Below are 18,732 nucleotides of genomic sequence, written 5' to 3'. Positions count from 1 at the left end.
GTCTATTCCCCATGGTCCTTACGGAGTTCCCAGCATCCACTAGGACGTCAGAGAAATAAGTGATGTCCCTGTGACGTTCCCAGATCCCCTCACCTCCCCAGTCATGTCCCTGTATTATTACTACAGATATAAGCGATGTCACTGTGATGTTTCCAGATCCCCTCACCTCCCCAGTCATATCCCTGTATTATTACTATAGATATAAGTGATGTCACTGTGACACTCCCAGATCCCCTCACCTCCCCAGTCATGTCCCTGTATTATTACTATAGATATAAGTGATGACACTGTGACGCTACCAGATCCCCTCACCTCCCCAGTGGTGTCCCTGTATTATTACAATAGATATAAGTGATGTCACTGTGACGTTCCCAGATCCCCTCACTTCCCCAGTCATGTCTCTGTGTTATTACTAAAGATATGTGATGTCACTGTGACACTCCCAGATCCCCTCACCTCCCCAGTCATGTCCTTGTATTATTACTACAGATATAAGTGATTTCACTGTGACATTCCCAGATCCCCTCACCTCCCCAGTCATGTCCCTGTATTATTACTACAGATATAAGCGATGTCACTGTGACGTTTCCAGATCCCCTCACCTCCCCAGTCATGTCCCTTTATTATTACTATAGGTATAAGTGATGTCACTGTGACGTTCCCAGATCCCCTCACCTCCCCAGTCATGTCCCTGTGACACTCCCAGATCCCCTCACCTCCGCAGTCATGTTTCTGTATTATAACTATAGATATAAGTGATGTCACTGTGACACTCCCAGATCCCCTCACCTCCCCAGTCATGTCCCTGTATTATTACTATAGATATAAGTGATGTCACTGTGACACTCCCAGATCCCCCTCACCTCCCCAGTCATGTCCCTGTATTATTACTATAGATATAAGTGATGTCACTGTGACGTTCCCAGATCCCCTCACCTCCCCAGTCATGTCTCTATTATTACTATAGATATAAGTGATGTCACTGTGACGTTCCCAGATCCCCTCACCTCCCCAGTCATGTCCCTGTATTATTACTATAGATATTAGTGATGTCACTGTGACACTCCCAGATCCCCTCATCTCCCCAGTCATGTCCTTGTATTATTACTATAGATATAAGTGATGTCACTGTGACGTTCCCAGATCCCCTCACCTCCCCAGTCATGTCTCTATTATTACTATAGATATAAGTGATGTCACTGTGACGTTCCCAGATCCCCTCACCTCCCCAGTCATGTCCCTGTATTATTACTATAGATATTAGTGATGTCACTGTGACACTCCCAGATCCCCTCACCTCCCCAGTCATGTCCCTGTGACACTCCCAGATCCCCTCACCTCCGCAGTCATGTTTCTGTATTATAACTATAGATATAAGTGATGTCACTGTGACACTCCCAGATCCCCTCACCTCCCCAGTCATGTCCCTGTATTATTACTATAGATATAAGTGATGTCACTGTGACACTCCCAGATCCCCCTCACCTCCCCAGTCATGTCCCTGTATTATTACTATAGATATAAGTGATGTCACTGTGACGTTCCCAGATCCCCTCACCTCCCCAGTCATGTCTCTATTATTACTATAGATATAAGTGATGTCACTGAGACGTTCCCAGATCCCCTCACCTCCCCAGTCATGTCCCTGTATTATTACTGTAGATATGTGATGTCACTGTGACACTCCCAGATCCCCTCACCTCCCCAGTCATGTCCCTGTATTATTACTACAGATATAAGCGATGTCACTGTGACGTTTCCAGATCCCCTCACCTCCCCAGTCATGTCCCTGTATTATTACTGTAGATATGTGATGTCACTGTGACACTCCCAGATCCCCTCACCTCCCCAGTCATGTCCCTGTATTATTACTACAGATATAAGCGATGTCACTGTGACGTTTCCAGATCCCCTCACCTCCCCAGTCATGTCCCTTTATTATTACTATAGGTATAAGTGATGTCACTGTGACGCTACCAGATCCCCTCACCTCCCCAGTGATGTCCCTGTATTATTACTATAGATATAAGTGATGTCACTGTGACGTTCCTAGATCCCCTCACCTCCCCAGTCATGTTCCTGTATTATTACTATAGATATGTGATGTCACTGTGACGTTCCTAGATCCCCTCACCTCCCCAGTCATGTCTCTGTGTTATTACTATAGATATGTGATGTCACTGTGACGTTCCTAGATCCCCTCACCTCCCCAGTCATGTCTCTGTGTTATTACTAAAGATATGTGATGTCACTGTGACACTCCCAGATCCCCTCACCTCCCCAGTCATGTTCCTGTATTATTACTATAGATATAAGTGATGTCACTGTGACGTTCCCAGATCCCCTCACCTCCCCAGTCATGTCCCTGTATTATTACTATAGATATAAGTGATGACACTGTGACGCTACCAGATCCCCTCACCTCCCCAGTGATGTCCCTGTATTATTACTATAGATATAAGTGATGTCACTGTCACGTTCCCAGATCCCCTCACCTCCCCAGTCATGTCTCTGTGTTATTACTAAAGATATGTGACGTCACTGTGACACTCCCAGATCCCCTCACCTCCGCAGTCATGTTCCTGTATTATAACTATAGATATAAGTGATGTCACTGTGACGTTCCCAGATCCCCTCACCACACCAGTCATGTCCCTGTATTATTTCTATAGATATAAGTGATGTCATTGTGACGTTTCAAGATCCCCTCACCTCCCCAGTCATGTCCCTGTATTATTACTATAGAGATAAGTGATGTCACTGTAACGTTCCCAGATCCCCTCACCTCCCCAGTCATGTCTATGTGTTATTACTAAAGATGTGACGTCACTGTGACACTCCCAGATCCCCTCACCTCCCCAGTCATGTCTCTGTATTATTACTATAGATATAAGTGATGTCACTGTGACACTCCCAGATCCCCTCACCTCCCCAGTCATGTCCCTGTATTATTACTATAGATATAAGTGATGTCACTGTGACGTTCCCAGATCCCCTCACCTCCCCAGTCATGTCTCTGTGTTATTACTAAAGATATGTGACGTCACTGTGACACTCCCAGATCCCCTTACCTCCCCAGTAATGTCCCTGTATTATTACTATAGATATAAGTGATGACACTGTGACATTCCCAGATCTCCTCACCTCCCCAGTCATGTCCCTGTGACATTTCCAGATCCCCTCACCTCCCCAGTCATGTCCCTGTATTATTACTATAGATATGTGACGTCACTGTGATGCTCCCAGATCCCCTCACCTCCCCAGTCATGTCCCTGTATTATTACTATAGATATAAGTGATTTCACTGTGACACTCCCAGATCCCCTCACCTCCCCAGTCATGTCCCTGTATTATTACTAAAGATATGTGACGTCACTGTGACACTGCCAGATCCCCTCACCTCCCCAGTCATGTCCCTGTATTATTACTATAGATATAAGTGATGTCACTGTGACGTTCCCAGATCCCCTCACCTCCCCAGTCATGTCTCAGTGTTATTACTAAAGATATAAGTGATTTCACTGTGACACTCCCAGATCCCCTCACCTCACCAGTCATGTCCCTGTATTATTACTATAGATATAAGTGATGTCACAGTGATGCTCCCAGATCCCCTCACCTCCCCAGTCATGTCCCTGTATTATTACTATAGATATAAGTGATGTCACTATGACATTCCCAGATCCCCTCACCTCCGCAGTCATGTCCCTGTATTATTACTATAGATATAAGTGACGTCACTGTGACATTCCCAGATCCCCTCACCTCCCCAGTCATGTCCCTGTGACATTTCCAGATCCCTCACCTCCCCAGTCATGTCCCTGTATTATTACTATAGATATGTGACGTCACTGTGACACTCCCAGATCCCCTCACCTCCCCAGTCATGTCCCTGTATTATTACTATAGATATGTGATTTCACTGTGACATTCCCAGATCCCCTCACCTCCCCAGTCATGTCCCTGTATTATTACTATGGATATAAGTGATGTCACTGTGACACTCCCAGATCCCCTCACCTCCCCAGTCATGTCCCTGTATTATTACTATAGATATAAGTGATGTCACTGTATACATTTCCAGATCCCCTCACCTCTCCAGTCAGTAGGGTAATTATCTCCAATGTGAGATTTAAAATCTTTTCATGGTCCATCCTCACGCATATAGTCAGTTGGTAAATGGATTCTTGATCTTGTTTAGGTCACTGTTTTTGCAAATCCTGTAAAAAGAATTAACGGAATTGCATAATGTAAAATGTTTACTATAATAATAATAATAATAATAATAATAATAAGATTTTACTCACCGGTAAATCTATTTCTCGTAGTCCGTAGTGGATGCTGGGACTCCGTAAGGACCATGGGAATAGCGGCTCCGCAGGAGACTGGGCACAACTAAAGAAAGCTTTAGGACTACCTGGTGTGCACTGGCTCCTCCCACTATGACCCTCCTCCAGACCTCAGTTAGGATACTGTGCCCGGAAGAGCTGACACAATAAGGAAGGATTTTGAATCCCGGGTAAGACTCATACCAGCCACACCAATCACACCGTATAACTCGTGATACTATACCCAGTTAACAGTATGAAATATAACCGAGCCTCTCAATAGATGGCTCAACAATAACCCTTTAGTTAGGCAATAACTATATACAAGTATTGCAGACAATCCGCACTTGGGATGGGCGCCCAGCATTCACAACGGACTACGAGAAATAGATTTACCGGTGAGTAAAATCTTATTTTCTCTGACGTCCTAAGTGGATGCTGGGACTCCATAAGGACCATGGGGATTATACCAAAGCTCCCAAACGGGTGGGAGAGTGCGGATGACTCTGCAGCACCGAATGAGCAAACTCTAGGTCCTCCTCAGCCAGGGTATCAAACTTGTAGACTCTTGCAAAAGTGTTTGAACCCGACCAAGTAACAGCTCGGCAAATTTGTAAAGCCGAGACCTCTCGGGCAGCCGCCCAAGAAGAGCCCACTTTCCTCGTGGAATGGGCTTTTATAGATTTAGGGTGCGGCAGTCCAGCCGCAGAATGTGCAAGTTGAATCGTGCTACAGATCCAGCGAGCAATAGTCTGCTTAGAAGCAGGAGCACCCAGCTTGTTGGGTGCATACAGGATAAATAGCGAGTCAGTTTTCCTGACTCCAGCCGTCCTGGAAACATATATTTTTCTGGGCCCTGACTACGTCCAGTAACTTGGAATCCTCCAAGTCCCAAGTAGCCGCAGGCACCACAATAGGTTGGTTCACATGAAAAACTGATACCACCTTAGGAAGGAATTGGGAACGAGTCCACAATTCCGCCCTATCCATATAAAAAAATTAGATAAGGGCTTTTGCATGATAAAGCCGCCAATTCTGACACACGCCTGGCCGACGCCAAGGCCAACAGCATGACCACTTTCCACGTGAGGTATTTTAGCTCCACGGATTTAAGTGGCTCAACCCAATGCGACTTCAGGAAATCCAACACCACGTTGAGATCCCACGGTGCCACTGGAGGCACAAACGGGGGCTGACTATGCAGCACTCCCTTAACAAAAGTCTGAACTTCAGGCAGTGAAGTCAGTTTTATTTTGGAAGAAAATTGATAGAGCCGAAATCTGGACCTTAATGGTACCCAATTTTAGGCCCATAGTCACCCCTGACTGTAGGAAGTGCAGAAATCGACCTAGCTGAAATTTCTCCGTTGGGGCCTTCCTGGCCTCCCAGCACGCAACATATTTCCGCCATATGCGGTGATAATGGTTTGCGTTCACTTCTTTCCTAGCTTTAATTAGCGTAGGGATAACTTCCTCCGCCCTTTTCCTTCAGGATCCGGCGTTCGAAGGCCACGCCGTCAAACGCAGCCGCGGTACGTCTTGGAACAGACAGGCCCCCTGCTGCCGCAGGTCCTGTCTGAGCGGCAGAGGCCATGGGTCCTCTGAGATCATTTCTTGGAGTTCTGGGTACCAAGCTCTTCTTGGCCAATCCGGAACAATGAGTATAGTTCTTACTCCTCTCCTTCTTATTATTCTCATTACCCTGGGTATGAGAGGCAGAGAAGGGAACACATACACCGACTGGTACCCCCACGGTGTTACCAGAGCGTCCACAGCTATCGCCTGAGGGTCCCTTGACCTGGCGCAATATCTTTTTAGCTTTTTGTTGAGGCGGGACGCCATCATGTCCACCTGTGGCCTTTCCCAACGGTGTACAATCATTTGGAAGACTTCTGGATGAAGTCCCCACTCTCCCGGGTGGAGGTCGTGTCTGCTGAGAAAGTCTGCTTCCCAGTTGTCCACTCCCGGAATGAACACTGCTGTCAGTGCTAACACATGATTTTCCGCCCATCGGAGAATCCTTATGGCTTCTGCCATTGCCCTCCTGCTTCTTGTGCCGCCCTGTCTGTTTACATGGGCGACCGCCGTGATGTTGTCTGATTGGATCAGTACCGGCTGGTTCTGAAGCAGGGGCCTTGCTTGGCTTAGGGCATTGTAGATGGCTCTTAGCTCCAGAATATTTATGTGAAGCGAAATCTCCTGATCTGACCACAGTCCTTGGAAATTTCTTCCCTGTGTGACTGCCCCCCAGCCCCGAAGGCTGGCATCCGTGGTCACCAGGACCCAGTCCTGTATTCCGAATCTGCGGCCCTCTAGTAGATGAGCCCTCTGCAGCCACCACAGCAGCGACACCCTGGTCCTTGCCGACAGGGTTATCCGCTGTTGCATCTGGAGATGGGACCCGGACCATTTGTCCAACAGGTCCCACTGGAAAGTCCTTGCGTGGAACCTTCCGAATGGAATTGCTTCGTACGAAGCCACCATTTTCCCCAGGACTCGTGTGCATTGATGTACCGACACCTGTCCTGGTTTTAGGAGGTCTCTGACTAGAGATGACAACTCCTCGGCTTTTTCCACTGGAAGAAACACTTTTTTCTGGTCTGTGTCCAGAATCATTCCCAGGAACAGAAGACGTGTCGTCGGGACCAGCTGTGACTTTGGAATATTGAGAATCCAGCCGTGCTGTTGTAGCACTTCCCGAGAAAGTGCTACCCCCACTACCAACTGTTCTTTGGACCTCGCCTTTATCAGGAGATCGTCCAAGTACGGGATAATTAAAACTCCCTTCTTGCGAAGGAGTATCATCATTTCGGCCATTACCTTGGTAAAGACCCTCGGTGCCGTGGATAACCCAAATGGCAGCGTCTGGAACTGATAGTGACAGTCCTGTACCACAAATCTGAGGTACTCCTGGTGAGGGGGGTAAATGGGGACATGTAGGTACGCATCCTTGATGTCCAGGGAGACCATGTAATCCCCCTCTTCCAGGCTCGCAATAACCGCCCTGAGCGATTCCATCTTGAACTTGAACCTTTTGATATAAGTGTTCAAGGCTTTTAAATTTAAGATGGGTCTCACCGAACCGTCCGGTTTCGGTACCACAAACATTGTGGAATAGTAACCCTTTCCTTGCAGAAGGAGGGGTACCTTGACAATCACTTGCTGTGAATACAGTTTTTGGATAGCCACCAACACTGCCTACCTGGCAGAGGGAGTTGCTGGTAAAGCAGATTTTAGAAAATGGCGGGGGGGACGTCTCGAATTCCAGCCTGTACCCCTGAGATACTACTTGAAGGATCCAGGGATCCACCTGTGAGAGAGCCCACTGTGTGCTGAAATTTCTGAGACGGGCCCCCACCGTACCCGGGTCCGCCTGTGAAGCCCCAGCGTCATGCTGTGGATTTACCGGACGCGGGGGAGGACTTTTGCTCTTGGGAACTGGCTGTATGCTGCAGCTTTTTCCCTCTACCTTTGCCTCTCGGCAGAAAGGACGCGCCTCGAGCCCTCTTGTGTTTTTGGGGCCGAAAGGACTGTACATGATAATACGGTGCTTTCTTTTGCTGTGGGGTAGCTTGTGGCAAAAATGTCGATTTCCCAGCCGTAGCTGTGGAAACGAGGTCTGAAAGACCATCCCCAAACAGTTCCACCCCCTTATAAGGCAAAACTTCCATGTGCCTTTTTGAATCGGCATCACCTGACCACTGCCGAGTCCATAACCCCCTTCTGGCGGCAATGGACATAGCGCTTATTTTTGATGCCAGCCGGCAAATATCCCTCTGTGCATCACGCATGTATAAGACAGCGTCCTTTATATGCTCTACTGTCAGCAAAATATTGTCCCTATCTAGGGTATCAATATTATCCAACAGGGAATCTGACCACGCAGCAGCAGCACTGCACATCCATGCTGATGCAATCGCTGGTCGCAATATAATGCCCGTGTGTGTATATATAGCTTTTAGGGTAGCTTCCTGCTTTCTATCGGCAGGATCCTTTAGGGCGGCCGTATCCGGAGACGGTAGTGCCACCTGTTTTGATAAACGTGTAAGCGCTTTATCTACCCTAGGGGATGTTTCTCAACATGATCTATCCTCTAGCGGGAAAGGGTACGCTGCCAATAACCGTTTAGAAATTACCAATTTCTTATCTGGGGAAGTCCAGGCTTCCGCACACACCTCATTTAATTCCTCAGATGCAGGAAAAACTACTGGGAGTTTTTTCTCACCGAACATAATACCCTTTTTTGTGGTACCTGGGGTAATATCAGTAATGTGTAATACATTTTTCATTGCCTCAATCATGTAACGGGTGGACCTATTGGAGGGTACACCAGTCTCATCGTCGTCGACACTGGAGTCGGTATCCGTGTCGACATCTGTCTGCCATCTGAGGTAGCGGGCGTTTTAAAGCCCCTGATGACATTTGAGACGCTGGAACAGTCACAAGCTGAGTAGCCGGCTGTCCTATGTCGTCAAACCTTTTATGTAAGGAGCTGACACTGTCACGTAATTTCTTCCATAAGTCCATCCACACAGGTGTCGACCCCTCAGGGGGTGACAACACATTTACAGGCATTTGCTCCGCCTCCACATCATTTTCCTCATCATACATGTCGACACAGCGGTACCGACACACAGCACACACACAGGGAATGCTCTGACAGAGGACAGGACCCCACAAAGCCCTTTGGGGAGACAGAGGGAGAGTATGCCAGCACACACCAGAGCGCTATATAACACAGGGATATCTCCTATAAAGTGTGTTTTCCCCTTATAGCTGCATATATATTATACTGCACCTAAATTTGTGCCCCCCCTCTCTTTTTTACCCTTTCTGTAGTGCAGGACTGCAGGGGAGAGCCAGGGAGCTTCCTTCCAGCGGAGCTGTGAGGGAAAATGGCGCCAGTGTGCTGAAGGAGATGGCTCCGCCCCTTTTTCGGCGGGCTTTCTCCCGCAATTTTAAGATTTCTGGCAGGGGTTAATATACACCTATATAGCCTCTGGGGCTATATATATGGTGTCAGTTTTGCCAGCCAAGGTGTTATTTATTGCTGCTCAGGGCCCCCCCCCCCCCCAGCGCCCTGCACCCATCAGTGACCGGAGTGTGAGGTGTGCATGAGGAGCAATGGCGCACAGCTGCAGTGCTGTGCGCTACCTTGGAGGAAGACAGAAGTCTTCAGCCGCCGATTTTCCGGACCTTCTTGCTTCTGGCTCTGTAAGGGGGACGGCGGTGCGGCTCCGGGAACGGACGACGAGGTCGGGTCCTGTGTTCGATCCCTCTGGAGCTAATGGTGTCCAGTAGCCTAAGAAGCCCAAGCTACCACCACTTAGGTAGGTTCGCTTCTTCTCCCCTTAGTCCCTCGGTGCAGTGAGCCTGTTGCCAGCAGATCTCACTGAAAATAAAAAACCTAAACTATACTTTCTTCTAGGAGCTCAGGAGAGCCCCTAGTGTGCATCCAGCTCAGCCGGGCACAGAAATCTAACTGAGGCTTGGAGGAGGGTCATAGGGGGAGGAGCCAGTGCACACCAGATAGTCCTAATTCTTTCTTTAGATGTGCCCAGTCTCCTGCGGAGCCGTCTATTCCCCATGGTCCTTACGGAGTTCCCAGTATCCACTAGGACGTCAGAGAAAAGGGGATTGGATACATTTCTGATTGAAAAAGCTATCCAAGGTTATAATACCTAAAATATCAACGTGGTTAATCCGGGGGTAACATGAGTTATAGTAGCTAACTAGTCATAAAACATTATTTAGCGAGTATGTAGAATAATCACAACTTAATACAGGTTGAACACGATGGGCAATTTGCCTCTATTCAACCTCAAATACTATGTTACTATATACAGGAAGGTATATATGTAGGGGATATATGAGGTATACAGGAAGGTATATATGTAGGGGATATAGGAGGTATATACAGGAAGGTATATATGTAGGGGATATATGAAGTATATACAGGAAGGTATATATGTAGGGGATATATGAGGTATGTAGGTAGGTATATATGTAGGGGATATATGAGGTATATACAGGAAGGTATATATGTAGGGGATATATGAAGTATATACAGGAAGGTATATATGTAGGGGATATATGAGGTATGTAGGTAGGTATATATGTGGGGGATATATGAGGTATATACAGGAAGGTATATATGTAGGGGATATATGAGGTATACAGGAAGGTATATATGTAGGGGATATATGAGGTATATACAGGAAGGTATATATGTAGGGGATATATGAAGTATATACAGGAAGGTATATATGTAGGGGATATATGAGGTATGTAGGTAGGTATATATGTAGGGGATATATGAGGTATGTAGGTAGGTATATATGTAGGGGATATATGAGGTATGTAGGTAGGTATATATGTAGGGGATATATGAGGTATATACAGGAAGGTATATATGTAGGGGATATATGAGGTATGTAGGTAGGTATATATGTAGGGGATATATGAGGTATGTAGGTAGGTATATATGTAGGGGATATATGAGGTATGTAGGTAGGTATATATGTAGGGGATATATGAGGTATGTAGGTAGGTATATATGTAGGGGATATATGAGGTATACAGGAAGGTATATATGTAGGGGATATATGAGGTATATACAGGAAGGTATATATGTAGGGGATATATGAAGTATATACAGGAAGGTATATATGTAGGGGATATATGAGGTATGTAGGTAGGTATATATGTAGGGGATATATGAGGTATATACAGGAAGGTATATATGTAGGGGATATATGAAGTATATACAGGAAGGTATATATGTAGGGGATATATGAGGTATGTAGGTAGGTATATATGTGGGGGATATATGAGGTATATACAGGAAGGTATATATGTAGGGGATATATGAGGTATACAGGAAGGTATATATGTAGGGGATATATGAGGTATATACAGGAAGGTATATATGTAGGGGATATATGAAGTATATACAGGAAGGTATATATGTAGGGGATATATGAGGTATGTAGGTAGGTATATATGTAGGGGATATATGAGGTATGTAGGTAGGTATATATGTAGGGGATATATGAGGTATGTAGGTAGGTATATATGTAGGGGATATATGAGGTATATACAGGAAGGTATATATGTAGGGGATATATGAGGTATGTAGGTAGGTATATATGTAGGGGATATATGAGGTATGTAGGTAGGTATATATGTAGGGGATATATGAGGTATGTAGGTAGGTATATATGTAGGGGATATATGAGGTATGTAGGTAGGTATATATGTAGGGGATATATGAGGTATACAGGAAGGTATATATGTAGGGGATATATGAGGTATATACAGGAAGGTATATATGTAGGGGATATATGAAGTATATACAGGAAGGTATATATGTAGGGGATATATGAGGTATGTAGGTAGGTATATATGTAGGGGATATATGAGGTATGTAGGTAGGTATATATGTAGAAGATATATAAGGTATATACAGGAAGGTAAAAAAGGAGATTTATGGTAGACTTACCATTGTTAAATCTCTTTCTGCGAGGTACACTGGATTCCACAGGGAATAACATCGGGGATGTCCTAAAGCAGTTCCTCATGGGAGGGGACGCACTGTAGCGGGCACAAGAACCCGGCGTCCAAAGGAAGCATCCAGGGAGGGGGAAGTATCAAAGGCATAGAATCTGATGAACGTGTTCACTGAGGACCACATAGCCACCTTGCACAATTGTTCTGCGGACACGCCACGGCGGGCCGCCCAAGAAGGTACAACAGACTGAGTAGAATGGGCCTTGATAGCAGCAGGAGCTGGGAGACCAGCCTGTACATAAGCTTGTGCAATCCATCTGGCCAAAGTTTGCTTGTTTGCAGGCCAGCCACGTTTGTGAAAACCAAACAGTACCAAGAGCCCGTACCACATCCAACGACCTTTCTTTGGAAGACAAACCAGGAGAGATAAAGGCCGGAACCACAATCTCTTGGTTAAGGTGGAAAGATGAGACCACCTTAGGCAGATAACCAGGGCGAGTACGGAGAAATGCCCAGTCACGATGAAATATCAGGAAGGGCGGACGACAGGACAAAACGCCTAAGTCCGACACTCTTCTAGCAGAGGCTATAGCCAACAGGAACAGGACCTTAATAGTAAGCCATTTCAGGTCCACAGAATCAAGAGGCTCAAAGGTAGACCCTTGCAGGGCACTAAGGACGACAGATCCCATGGAGCCACAGGAGGGACATAGGGAGGTTATATGCACAAAACACCCTGAGTGAATGTATGAACATCAGGAAGGGCAGCAATCTTTCTCTGAAACTACACCGACAAGGCAGAAATATGAACCTTGAGGGAGGCCAGCCGAAGGACTAAATCCAGGGCTTGTTGCAGAAACGCCAGAAGCCATGAGGTGCTGAACTTATATACATCGTAGTTCTTAACAGCACACCAGGTGAAGTAAGAGTTCCAGACCCTGTAATAAATCCGGGTGTGACAGGACAGTTCCGTACGAAAGCACTCGCCACTTTCGCGTCCCGTCGGCTGCGCACAGAATGGAAGGTCATGTCATACGAGGCTTGACCACATAGGGGATTCCCGCTTACCGTCAGTAACCGCCTGTTACTGACTCCACCCACTGCGCTGTGGGCGGGTTTATGCTGCCACCACCAAACTCCTAACCTGCCGTGGCGTTTGGAACCACGGTTCTGCTCTGTATGTGCCGACGCACTGCCTTACCACAGCTGTGTGGTGTTGACGAATCCCCACTAGCAACTTGCTAGGCCTCTACCGGTAGCTGGCGGAAGGCGGAACTTGGAGACGTTAGGTGCTTCCCTGGACAGCCGGAGGACGGGGCTAGGTTTGGCCTAACCCTGTAGGTCACAAGATGAAGCAGTCTTCTTGAGGCAGATGATGTTTATTTGCTCAATAATAACCTTTAAAAAGGCTCCTCCCTATTGCTAGGGGCAACAGCATACAAGATGTTTCAGCAGAATAAAGATGGTACAATACCATTTCCATAGGCCAACTGCCCTCCTTTTATCCCACTCCAATACACATTACCACAGGGGGTAAGCCCGCCCTGTGGTGTACAACCAATCAATGTTTACCCATGAGCTGTGCATGCCTTGGTCACATGCACAGCTAACATTGTTCCCTATGGACAGTGGGGAGTGGTCACTCTCCTATGACTGTCCCATCCTGGAGGATCAGGATACGCCCCGGTGCCGTTCAGTCTAGGCTGGGGGAAGTTTTCCCTCCTAAACTGACTTCCAGAAACCTGCCCGGGACCTAGCCCACTGCCTGCAGCCTGGATTTGGGCTCCAGAGCTGGGCAGCCTAGCTCCCCGGTCCAGGTTTCCGGGCCACTACGGGTGATCTCCATGGAGCTCCAGAAAACCACTCAGCTTGTTTCAAAGCTGAGCTTTTTCTCTCTCTCCCAATGCCCCTTGGAAGTGTGAGGCTGGATGGGAAAGTATTCCGTTTTTGGGGAAAAGATCTGGGAGAATCCATCAGCCTGCACAGCCATGGATTCCCCCCTCCTGGGACACACAACCAAGTAAGTGCATTTACCTTTAAATACATTTCATTTAAAACACACTGTACATTCCCCTTTAAGTACTGTGCCCAGCGCTCAGCTCCCCTAGCCCTGCAGCCTGGCTGCTAGGGCTCTCCCTCTCAGCGCTGGAGGTATGTGGCTGGCTTCCCCCATCCTCCAGCCTGCCTGCCTGCCTCTAGGGTCCAGGGAGCTGGCGCTCCCTGTCCCCCCAGAGCGGCATTCATTTTTGTAGCCTTGCCGCACGGAGCGGCGCACCCCCCCTGATCCGAAGCCCGGCGGCCCGAGACACTTGTCCCGGCCGCTGTGGCTCTGTCTGTTGCAGTGCTGAGGTGCCGGGAGCGTAGCTCCCGGACCCCAGCACTCACCAACCTAGTCATCCCCCCGCCGCCAGGGAGCCGGCTAGCCCGGTCCCCTGTATGCGGCGCTGGATCTGTGGCCTCGCCGCAGCGTCTGGCGGGGAGCCGGGCTGCGGCGCACCCCCCCTGCCACCTGGCAGCCCGGGACATTCCTCCCGGCTGCCGCGGCTGGCTGCCTCCAGTGTGCTGAGGCGCCGGGAGCAGAGCTCCCGTCCCCCAGCACAGGTAACCCCAGAGCACGCTTCAGCGGGAGCAGAGCTCCCAGCCGCAGCGGCTCACCCTTCTCCCCCGGCGCACACACAGCTCAGTGCGCCGGGGGGCTGTGCTCACCTGCTGCCGTTGCCGGGAGCAGAGCTCCCTCACCCTGGCGGTCAGCGGCGCACTCCGATCGCTGCAGCGGAAGCTGATCTCCCGGCTGCAGCGGTTCACCTCTCCCCCGGCGCGCACACTCTGCTCAGCGCGCCAGGGGCTGCCCTCACTGCCGCGGTCGCCGGAGAGGTCCGGGACCGCGGCACACCATTAAAAAATAAGATTTTACTTACCGATAAATCTATTTCTCGGAGTCCGTAGTGGATGCTGGGGTTCCTGAAAGGACCATGGGGAATAGCGGCTCCGCAGGAGACAGGGCACAAAAAGTAAAGCTTTTCCAGATCAGGTGGTGTGTACTGGCTCCTCCCCCTATGACCCTCCTCCAGACTCCAGTTAGGTACTGTGCCCGGACGAGCGTACACAATAAGGGAGGATTTTGAATCCCGGGTAAGACTCATACCAGCCACACCAATCACACCGTACAACTTGTGATCTAAACCCAGTTAACAGTATGATAACAGCGGAGCCTCTGAAAGATGGCTTCCTTCAACAATAACCCGAATTAGTTAACAATAACTATGTACAATTATTGCAGATAATCCGCACTTGGGATGGGCGCCCAGCATCCACTACGGACTCAGAGAAATAGATTTATCGGTAAGTAAAATCTTATTTTCTCTATCGTCCTAGTGGATGCTGGGGTTCCTGAAAGGACCATGGGGATTATACCAAAGCTCCCAAACGGGCGGGAGAGTGCGGATGACTCTGCAGCACCGAATGAGAGAACTCCAGGTCCTCCTTAGCCAGAGTATCAAATTTGTAAAATTTTACAAACGTGTTCTCCCCTGACCACGTAGCTGCTCGGCAGAGTTGTAATGCCGAGACCCCTCGGGCAGCCGCCCAAGATGAGCCCACCTTCCTTGTGGAGTGGGCCTTTACAGATTTAGGCTGTGGCAGGCCTGCCACAGAATGTGCAAGTTGGATTGTGCTACAGATCCAACGAGCAATCGTCTGCTTAGACGCAGGAGCACCCATCTTGTTGGGTGCATACAATATAAACAACGAGTCAGATTTTCTGACTCCAGCTGTCCTTGCAATATATATTTTTAATGCTCTGACAACGTCCAGTAACTTGGAGTCCTCCAAGTCACTTGTAGCCGCAGGCACTACAATAGGCTGGTTCAGATGAAATGCTGACACCACCTTAGGGAGAAAATGCGGACGAGTCCGCAGTTCTGCCCTGTCCGAATGGAAAATCAGATATGGGCTTTTGTAAGATAAAGCTGCCAGTTCTGACACTCTCCTGGCCGAAGCCAGGGCTAGAAGCATGGTCACTTTCCATGTGAGATATTTCAAATCCACCTTTTTTAGTGGTTCAAACCAATGAGATTTTAGGAAGTCCAAAACCACATTGAGATCCCACGGTGCCACTGGAGGCACCACAGGAGGCTGTATATGCAGCACTCCCTTAACAAAGGTCTGGACTTCAGGGACTGAAGCCAATTCTTTTTGAAAGAAAATCGACAGGGCCGAAATTTGAACCTTAATAGATCCCAATTTGAGACCCATAGACAATCCTGATTGCAGGAAATGTAGGAATCGACCCAGTTGAAATTCCTCCGTCGGAGCACTCCGATCTTCGCACCACGCAACATATTTTCGCCAAATTCGGTGATAATGTTGCACGGTTACTTCCTTCCTTGCTTTAATCAAAGTAGGAATGACTTCTTCCGGCATGCCTTTTTCCTTTAGGATCCGGCGTTCAACCGCCATGCCGTCAAACGCAGCCGCGGTAAGTCTTGAAACAGACAGGGACCCTGCTGAAGCAAGTCCCTCCTTAGAGGTAGAGGCCACGGATCTTCCGTGATCATCTCTTGAAGTTCCGGGTACCAAGTCCTTCTTGGCCAATCCGGAACCACTAGTATCGTTCTCACGCCTCTTTGCCGTATAATTCTCAATACTTTTGGTATGAGAGGCAGAGGAGGAAACACATACACCGACTGGTACACCCAAGGCGTTACCAGCGCGTCCACAGCTATTGCCTGCGGATCTCTTGACCTGGCGCAATACCTGTCCAGTTTTTTGTTGAGGCGAGACGCCATCATGTCCACCATTGGTCTTTCCCAACGGGTTACCAGCATGTGGAAGACTTCTGGATGAAGTCCCCACTCTCCCGGGTGAAGATCGTGTCTGCTGAGGAAGTCTGCTTCCCAGTTGTCCACTCCCGGGATGAACACTGCTGACAGTGCTATCACATGATTCTCTGCCCCACGAAGAATCCTTGCAGCTTCTGCCATTGCACTCCTGCTTCTTGTGCCGCCCTGTCTGTTCACATGGGCGACTGCCGTGATGTTGTCCGACTGGATCAACACCGGTTTTCCTTGAAGCAGAGGTTCTGCCTGGCTTAGAGCATTGTATATTGCTCTTAGTTCCAGAATGTTTATGTGAAGAGACGTTTCCAGGCTCGTCCATACTCCCTGGAAGTTTCTTCCTTGTGTGACTGCTCCCCAGCCTCTCAGGCTGGCGTCCGTGGTCACCAGGATCCAATCCTGTATGCCGAATCTGCGGCCCTCCAATAGATGAGGACTCTGCAACCACCACAGAAGAGACACCCTTGTCCTTGGAGACAGGGTTATCCGTAGGTGCATCTGAAGATGCGACCCTGACCATTTGTCCAACAGATCCCTTTGGAAAATTCTTGCGTGGAATCTGCCGAATGGAATTGCTTCGTAAGAAGCCACCATTTTTCCCAGGACTCTTGTGCATTGATGTACAGACACCTTTCCTGGTTTTAGGAGGTTCCTGACAAGCTCGGATAACTCCTTGGCTTTTTCCTCCGGGAGAAAAACCTTTTTCTGAACCGTGTCCAGAATCATCCCTAGGAACAGCAGACGAGTTGTCGGCATTAACTGGGATTTTGGAATATTCAGAATCCACCCGTGCTGTTTTAGCACTTCTTGAGACAGTGCTAATCCCATCTCTAGCTGTTCTCTGGACCTTGCTCTTATTAGGAGATCGTCCAAGTATGGGATAATTAATATGCCTTTTCTTCGAAGAAGAATCATCATCTCGGCCATTACCTTTGTAAAGACCCGAGGTGCCGTGGACAATCCGAACGGCAGCGTCTGAAACTGATAGTGACAGTTTTGTACAACGAACCTGAGGTACCCCTGGTGTGAGGGGTAAATTGGAACGTGGAGATACGCATCCTTGATGTCCAAGGATACCATAAAATCCCCCTCTTCCAGGTTCGCTATCACTGCTCTGAGTGACTCCATTTTGAACTTGAACTTCTTTATGTACAGGTTCAAGGACTTCAGATTTAGAATAGGCCTTACCGAGCCATCCGGCTTCGGTACCACAAAAAGAGTGGAATAATACCCCTTCCCTTGTTGTAGAAGAGGTACCTTGACTATCACCTGCTGAGAGTACAGCTTGTGAATGGCTTCCAAAACCGTCTCCCTTTCGGAGGGGGACGTTGGTAAAGCAGACTTCAGGAAACGGCGAGGTGGATCTGTCTCTAATTCCAACCTGTACCCCTGAGATATTATCTGCAGGATCCAGGGATCTACTTGCGAGTGAGCCCACTGCGCGCTGTAATTTTTGAGACGACCCCCCACCGTCTCCGAGTCCGCTTGAGAAGCCCCAGCGTCATGCTGAGGCTTTTGTAGAAGCCGGGGAGGGCTTCTGTTCCTGGGAAGGAGCTGCCTGTTGCTGTCTCTTCCCCCTTCCTCTGCCTCGTGGCAGATATGAATAGCCCTTTGCTCTCTTATTTTTAAAGGAACGAAAGGGCTGCGGTTGAAAGGTCGGTGCCTTTTTCTGTTGGGGAGTGACTTGAGGTAGAAAGGTGGATTTCCCGGCTGTAGCCGTGGCCACCAAATCTGATAGACCGACTCCAAATAACTCCTCCCCTTTATACTGCAAAACTTCCATATGCCGTTTTGAATCCGCATCGCCTGTCCACTGTCGCGTCCATAAAGCTCTTCTGGCCGAAATGGACATAGCACTTACCCGTGATGCCAGTGTGCAGATATCCCTCTGTGCATCACGCATATAAAGAAATGCATCCTTTATTTGCTCTAACGACAGTAAAATATTGTCCCTGTCCAGGGTATCAATATTTTCAATCAGGGACTCTGACCAAACTACCCCAGCACTGCACATCCAGGCAGTCGCTATAGCTGGTCGTAGTATAACACCTGCATGTGTGT

At 48.4% G+C, this 18,732-nt stretch overlaps 1 protein-coding gene across 1 annotated transcript in view; it reads right to left on the bottom strand.

Moving 5' to 3' along the window:
* Nucleotides 1–18,732, bottom strand: part of LOC134984909 (oocyte zinc finger protein XlCOF7.1-like) — a 110,234-nt gene that overhangs the window by 73,200 nt on the left and 18,302 nt on the right. Inside the window, exon 2 of the mRNA XM_063950379.1 lies at nt 4,095–4,220. Coding sequence (XP_063806449.1) covers nt 4,095–4,154 — 60 coding nt within the window. The 5' untranslated portion in view covers nt 4,155–4,220. The remainder of the gene's footprint in view (nt 1–4,094; nt 4,221–18,732) is intronic.

The sequence above is a fragment of the Pseudophryne corroboree genome, assembly GCF_028390025.1.
Source record: "Pseudophryne corroboree isolate aPseCor3 chromosome 3 unlocalized genomic scaffold, aPseCor3.hap2 SUPER_3_unloc_91, whole genome shotgun sequence".
Classification (NCBI taxonomy): Eukaryota; Metazoa; Chordata; class Amphibia; order Anura; family Myobatrachidae; genus Pseudophryne; species Pseudophryne corroboree.
Note: the sequence above shows the minus strand (reverse complement) of the source record. Positions and strands in the feature narration are given on the sequence as shown.